At 37.4% G+C, this 7809-nt stretch overlaps 1 protein-coding gene across 1 annotated transcript; it reads right to left on the reverse strand.

Moving 5' to 3' along the window:
- Positions 1–5798: 5798 nt before the first annotated feature.
- On the reverse strand, positions 5799–6360 carry LOC147387768 (uncharacterized). The gene is made up of 2 exons (XM_086420234.1): positions 6190–6360; positions 5799–6092 (listed from the first exon to the last, which is right to left on the reverse strand). Exons 1-2 carry the CDS (start codon positions 6358–6360, stop codon positions 5799–5801), a joined length of 465 nt encoding a protein of 154 aa, XP_086276360.1.
- Positions 6361–7809: the final 1449 nt, after the last annotated feature.

Below are 7809 nucleotides of genomic sequence, written 5' to 3' on the forward strand. Positions count from 1 at the left end.
TTCACTCTAGCACGACTCATTTTTTAAAAGGTGATTTAAAGTACTACTTCACATTTTGGTTAAGACACGTGCCGGAGCATGATTTTAAAACTCATCCGAGACCGAGACGTACCATCCGATTTAACTCAACATCGAAGTTGAACGAGACCAACTCATAAAGTCATTTTTTTTATCGAGATTTAGGATTCACGTTTAATTTTTTCATTTGTCTTATGAGACATCACAAACATATCAAAAAACTTGTCCGAGATGACTCGGTATTGGACCTGAACAAGACGAGACGCAAAACCGAGTTTTAAAACCATATGCTAGAGTGACCTCATGTTTGTAAACCACGCTTTCTTAACGTTGGTAACAGTAGTGACGTAACGTCGTTACGACGGAGAAGAAGTGAGAGCGAAGAACGTGGGCCACATGATCTTAGAAAACGTGGGTTTCTGGTTAACTAACTCTAATTATATAAGAGACATTGGTGCCTGCCCTGTTTTTGGGAAATACAAATGAGGTCAGAATCACTAACTCCTCAGGCAGTAGAGTTGACTATTTCTCGCTTCTTTAATCTTTCTTTTGGAAGGATTTCGCTGACGTCTTCTTCAGTACAGAATAAACTAAGAAAATGCTAAGATACACGTGAGTTAGATCCAAAGGTCAATCTATAACAAACAAATAAAGGTTGGTTGTACATGATGTAACAAGGTTAGGGGTGTCAAATTGAGCCCGTTGGCCTCCTAGACCCTCATCTTGGGCCTACAAAGTAGGGTCAGGCCCAAAAAATTTCATTTCGAAAAGTTCAATTGGACTTGGCCCTATGATTGCCCAATCCAGCCCAAATCATCCAATCCACTAATATATTTTAGATATAAATTTAACTATAGATAAATATATATTTTTATGCGTAGTGGCCAATCCCCCTCTTGTTGGCCACTCATAGGGATTTATCTCAACTTATCTGATATGTGTGACTTGTTGGGTATTGCATATTCCTGTAAGATTTGGATGAGATATGGTACTCTAAGAGGCTAGTTGCCTTGGCCCATAGTTGGGCCTATGGGTCTAGATACATGGGTGGATTTGTAAGGGTGACGAATAACAGTGGAATGGAAATCATATGTATCCTTGTGTTAAAAAGGCGCACGAGCAATTGATTGATCGTACATGTGCATGTTGATTTTTCATTGAAATAATTCAAAGAGTCGGCCTCCAAACATGCAATAATTGGACATCTCTTGTTTTTTTTTTTTTCTTTATCGTCTAGAATAGCCAATCAATGGTGTACTGGCTAGTACAAATCATCTAATGGAAGGCTCGGATCAACCAGTTGGGATGAGCGCTATTTTTTTTTTCAAGCAGTGGTAAAGAAGTTTATTTATTTGCTAATCTAGGTGTTCTCACAAATTGGCGAGAGCAAGACTAATCGAGGGGGTGGGGGCGCTAGAACATGTGGCACAAGTAACATGAGGGGTGTAATTCACGCAATAGGAATTTAGTAAGGGTGCACATGGTTCGGTTTGGGGGCAAAATTGGAATCAAATTGAATCAAATAGAACATAACCAATCCAAACCGACCTTGGTTCATTTCGATTTTCAATTCTCCTACTTAGTAATTTCAAATTTCAATAGTAAAATTAAATATTTAAAACTAAGCAAAATAAATATTAAAATTTCAACATAAACAATTAAGAAATGCACAACTTAAGATACCTATCCTCTCTAATGCATCAATTAAGAAATTCAAATGGGACTATTAAATTAAGAGACTGAAAAAGAATTTGATGTTCTCTTCCTTAATGAAAGAAGAGGTATTTTCAATGATATTTATAAAGGCATGTTACAATCTAAATAGAAAAGGAAAAATCCAGTAAGAAGGATTGTACGGGTCATTGTAACAATTAAGAGAAAAATAAGGAAATAAAAATTTGGGTACAACTCATTGTAAAAATAAGGAAACATAAATTTGAGAAGATCATTGACTAATTTGGTTGGGAGATCATTGACTGATTTGGTGGGTTAATACTCCCCCTTAAGGTGGAACGTGCACATCGGTAATGCCCAACTTGCTAATGAGCTTGTGAAAAGGGAACTGGCCCAATGGCTTAGTAAAGAGGTCTACAATTTACTCAGAAGAACGTATGTATCGAAGGGCGATTAATTTGGATTGAACCTTCTCGCAAACGAAGTATCAGTCCAACTCAATGTGTTTTGTTCGCTCGTGAAACATAATATTCTCAGCTATGTGGATGGCTGCTTGATTGTCACAATAAAGGGTAATGAGAGATGGATGAGGAATACCAAGATCAGTGAGTAAATGCTTTAGCCATTGGAGTTCTGAGGTGAGTGTGGCTATGGCACGATATTTCGCTTCGGCAGATGAACGAGAGATGGTGGTCTGTTTCTTGGGTTTCCAAGAAATAGGATTGGAACCAAGCATGGTGCAATAACCGGTAGTTGATCGTCTAGTCATTGTGCAACTAGCCCAATCGGAGTCGTAGAAACCACTCAATTGTAGTGAACTAGATGAGGAAAAAAGAATGCCCTTTCCAAGGGAGCCTTTAAGGTAACGAAAGACTCTAGTGGCCACATCCATGTGGCCGATATGAGGAGCTTACATGAATTGGCTCAAAATATGGACTGAATAAATGATGTTAGGCCTGGTGATGGTAAGGTAAATAAGACGACTAACGAGGCGACGATAAATAGATGGATCCGGTAAGGGACTCCCATCGGTTGGAGTCAAGTGAAGATGTTGCTCCATTGGAAAGGGAGAAGTTTTAGCACCAAGTAAGCCTGTGTCTTTGAGGATATCCAAGATATATTTGTGTTGACATAGAAAAATGCCTTGACGAGAGCGAGCTACTTCAATACCAAGGAAGTACTTGAGATGACTAATATTTTTTATAAAGAATTTCTGAGTAAGGAAGTCTTTGAGGTGTTTAATAGCAGAATCATCATTCCTAGTGATGATTATATCATGAACGTAGACCAGAACAAAGGTAGAGGATCGTCCAGTGGTGCATGTGAACAAAGAGTAATCAGCTCGTAATTGTGAGAAACCAGCTTGTAGGAGAATATTGGAGAATTTCGCAAACCATTGGCATGAAGCCTATTTTAAGCCATATAATGATTTATGTAATGGACAAACATGAGTCTCCCCCTTTGAAGCAAATCCAGGTGGGAGTTGCATGTAAACTTCTTCTTCCAGATCACCATGGAGGAAGGCGTTATTGACGTCAAGTTGGTGAAGAAACCAGCGTTTGACAGTGGCAATAGAGAGAAGTGCTCGAATAATAACAAGCTTGGCAACGGGTGCAAAGGTGTCATGATAATCAAGCCCCTCAACTTGAGTAAAACCTTTGGCGACCAAACGAGCTTTATAGCGATCAATAGTGCCATCTGACCGATATTTAATTTTGTAGACCCACTTATACCCAATCAACTTCTTATGGGGTGGAAGATATGTAAGAGTCCAAGTACGATTATTTCAAGAGCACTAATTTCAGTAGTCATAGCATCACGTCACCAAGGCTCTTTCATTGCTTGAGAGAATGACCTGGGCTCACATGTGGAAGAAATAGTTGAGAGAAAAACATGATGGGAATATGAAAAATTAGCATATGAAATAAAGTCGTGTAGAAGGTAGGGAGTACCTGTCTGTGTAGAAGCCGTTGGAAAAGGTAGTGGCACTTTGGTGGCTATGGAACAATGATAATCCTTTAGGTAAGAAGGAAGACGACGTTCTCGAGTGGAATGAGTGGTAGAGGAATTTGTGAATGGAATGGATGGGCTAGCCAATTCAGAATCAGGTCGTTAATCAAATTGTGAATCTGGGGAAAATGCGGTTGGAATAGAATGTGAAGATGTGGGAATGGCCACTTGGTGGGGTGCAAAGTCAAATTATGGATGATCTTTTATGGGCAATGAACTGAAAAAAAAGTGGGATTTGATGGGGTGGAGATGTCTTGAAAAAGGAAGATGGTTTCATGGAAAATAACATCTCTAGACACATAAATAGTTTTAGTGGTGATGTCGTATATGTGATATCCCTTTTGGGTATATGGGTAACCAGCAAAGACCCCTAGTTTTGCACATTGATCAAACTTGTGCTTTACATGAGCATTGTGAGCAAAAATCAAGTAGCCAAACACGCGTAGGCGAGAATATGAAGGTGGGACATGGAATAAAACATCATGAGGAGATTTTCCATCTAAGAAAGACGTGGGTGTTTTATTGATCAAGTATGTAGTAGTAAGAATGCATTTTCCCCAAAAAGTGAGAGGTAAATGAGTTTGGAATCTCAAGGCACGGGCAACCTCTAGGAGGTGTCTATGTTTTCTTTCTACAACCCCATTTTGTTAAGGTGTGGAAACACAACTACGTTGGTGAACAATTCCCTGTTGAGAAAAAAATTGTTGCATTTCATTGGATAAAAACTCAGTCCCATTGTCAGAACGTACTTGTTGGATTTGAGGAAAGAAAATATCACCATCACCAGAGGAAACTTCTTTGATTTGATAATGAAATTGAGTTTTAACCATTGCAAAGAAGGATTTTAAGTAGTCCGATTTAAACCGCATTAGATAAGTCCAGGTACATTGAAAAAAGTCATCCACAATAGTAAGAAAAAAATGTGCACCGAAAAAAGATGATTGAGAGAAACTTCTCCAAATATCACAATGAATCAACTGAAATGGTTTATTTGATGAAATAGAACTAGTTGAAAAACTTAAACTTGTTTGCTTCGCTTGAGGACAAACATCACAAACATATTTATTGGAACAAGAAATACATGAAAAGTTCTTGGCTAACTCTGATAATCGACTGAGAGAAGGATGTCCAAGTCTCCAATGCCAAATATCAATGGTAGGGATCCCAGTAACTAGGTGGGAGGAGGATACTTGGAAATAGTAGAGTCCATTATGCACACTACCCACTCTAATCATCTTCTTCGTATATAGGTCTTGAAAAATACATTGATCATAAAAAAAAGTTACTGAATATTGATGAGACTTTGTAAGTTGACTAATGGATAAAAGATTAAATTTAATAGGATGTGAAAGACATGATCAAGTTTAAGACTTGAAGAAAGATTCACAGATCCAATGTGAGTGACTTGTCCATTGGAACCATCTAGTAATTGAACAAAGGTTGGTGTAGTGCAGGGTGAATGAGATGATAAGGGGGATAAAGAAGAACACATGTGATTGGTGGCCCCAGTGTCAATAATCCAAACAGAGTCTAATTGAGTGGTGAGAGCTATACCTGCTAGATTGGCATTGCCATTAGTATTACCTGATGAAAGCATGGCTAGAATATTGTTATATTGTTCTTGTGTAATCATTGGGACTGACACCATTGCTCGTTCGTTCGGTCGCGAAGATCTCGAAGATAAGGGACTTTAATAGATTGGGTGCTTAGAATTGTTCCTCGATCGATCAAAAGGAAATCCATGTAATTTATAACATGTCTCTATGTTGTGATTGTCATATCCACAATGGTCACAATGCATCTTCGATCTTCGACGGTCGTTTCCATTATTATTTCGTTGATTATTTTGTCGATTGAAGGATCTGTTTAGACAAAAATTTATGTTGTTAATGCTAACATTAGCATGATTTAGTAATGTAGTTTCTATGAGATTAGGGTTGTTGGTTGTGAGTGCAGTAATTTCTGGTATAGTGACTGAAGAAGATGAAGAGTGGATTTCTTGTTGTTTTTCTTCCTGGCGTACGAGAGAATATGTCTTGGTTGTAGTCGGTAATGAATCTATTAACAAAATCTGACTTCGAAGTGGTGAATAATGCTCATGGAGACCTTGGAGAAATTCCATGGCACGATCTTATTTGGTGATGAGCAACACTTGCCTTTCTGTGACCACAAGTGCAAGGTTGTACGACTGAAAGCGAGTTGAGTTCATCCCATAACGCCTTTATCTTCGTAAAGTATGTGGAAATAGAGGATTCTTCTTGTTTCAAGGAAGCAATAGCCAGCTTCAGTTGATAGATCTTGGGCACATTTGTTTGAGTGAATTGGTCACGAAGATCGACCCATATGTCTCTAGCATTTTCTGCATATAGTATACTTCCACTGATATCATTCTGTGGAGTTGAGAATCCATGAACTGACCAAATCATTGTATCTTTTCCATTTATGCAAGGCTTCGGCTTTTTTAGCTGGTTCAATCGATCTGTCAACAAATCCAATCTTATTCTTTGCACGAAGTGCCATCGTCATGGCACGAAGCCATGTGCCATAGTTGTCTCCTGAGAGAAGAGGAGAAACGATAATTGCAGTGGGGTTATCTGAGTGGTGAATGAAGAGAGGATCGTTTGATCCTTGGATATCATTGACTGTAGACTCCACCATTATTGTAGAGGCTCAGATCTTATGGCTCTGATACCATATTAAATTAAGAGACTGAAAAAGAATTTGATGTTCTCTTCCTTAATGAAAGAAGAGGTATTTTTAATTATATTTATAAAAGCATGTTACAATCTAAACAGAGAAGGAAAAATCCAGCAAGAAGGATTGTATAGCTCATTGTAATAATTAAGTGAAAAATAAGGAAACAGAAATTTGGGTACAGCTCATTGTAAAAATAAGGAAACAAAAATTTGAGAAGATCATTGACTGATTTGGTTGGAATATCAAATTCAATCAAAGATAAATTCCTTAGTAAAAGTACAGTAATAAATGATTATCTATCAATTGAATTGGATCTCTTTTAAAAGATATGTATCTATTAAAATAGTATATGGAATGAATTTTATATTAATAATATGTATACTAACAAAAAGTGGGAAATGCCTTATATAAAAATAAAAATAAAAATTGTTTTGGAATCAAACAAATGTGATGTGGTGAGGGACCCAAATGTGATGTGGGATTCAGCCATCCATTAGTCAATAAAGGTGGATTTTTTTTGTTTTTGTTTCTTATGGCATAGACATTTGAGAAAGAAATCATATATGAGCTCACTATGTGGATGTGTAACCACAGATGATTTTCATCGAGATACGAGTGAGAAGCATATATGGTTCTGTGCAAGAAATTTGTGCACAACACACCAACAACAACAACATGACTCAAAAGATTAAAAAAAAAAAATGACTATGACTATTGTTGGGTTGCCCTTATTAATTCTTGAGAGAGAGAGAGAGAGAGAGACTTGGTGAGAAGGTGAGGAGGTGAAGCAATAGGTGGCGACGGCAACTTGGTTGGTGAGGGATGACAACGGCTAGGGTTTGTTCGCTTGAAGAAGAAGAGATGAAAGCTTCAAGGTCTTCTATTTCTGATTCTCTAATCTAATCCCTATTGAGTTTATTTAATTTGTTATATATGATATATATCATATACTGGTTCGGTTCTATGATACCTCTTAATCGAGAATCGAATTGAATCAATCGATTTGACTCGAACCAATGTGCACCCCTTGAATTTAGCCCCCTCACTCATTACCTAGCATCCATTCTAATGGCAAAGCCAACAATTATCCTCTTTGTTCCATTATTAGTTGTCTCGTGTTGAAGGTAAATTTATTAGAATATTGATGTCAAGTGCACGTTACTTCGTGTTTCATTGGTAGTTCACTTGTTTTGCTCGAATCTTTGAATTTCTCTTTATAGGCTGATATATGTCTATAGTCATTCGTTTTGCCATTTATCTTCTCATCATTTTTCTCTCATATTTTATGTTGATGACATTCTTGTATAGGATGATAATGCGATACTTTTCTCTTAATTTTAAGCCTTAGAAAGCCATTCGACATGGTAGATCTTGCAACTTGTATTATCATGAGGGAACAAAAAGTTTCTC

This window comes from Akebia trifoliata, chromosome 13, assembly GCF_017979445.1.
Source record: "Akebia trifoliata isolate Shusen 1 chromosome 13, ASM1797944v1, whole genome shotgun sequence".
NCBI lineage: Eukaryota > Viridiplantae > Streptophyta > Magnoliopsida > Ranunculales > Lardizabalaceae > Akebia > Akebia trifoliata.

Excerpts from the sequence above, each read along its gene's own strand:
- LOC147387768 (XM_086420234.1), bottom strand. The coding sequence starts at position 6,360 with ATGGTGGAGTCTACAGTCAATGATATCCAAGGATCAAACGATCCTCTC. Across the intron at positions 6,093-6,189 it reads CAAAGAATAAGATTGGATTT|AATGATATCAGTGGAAGTAT; the intron begins GTTGACAGATCG and ends TCAACTCCACAG.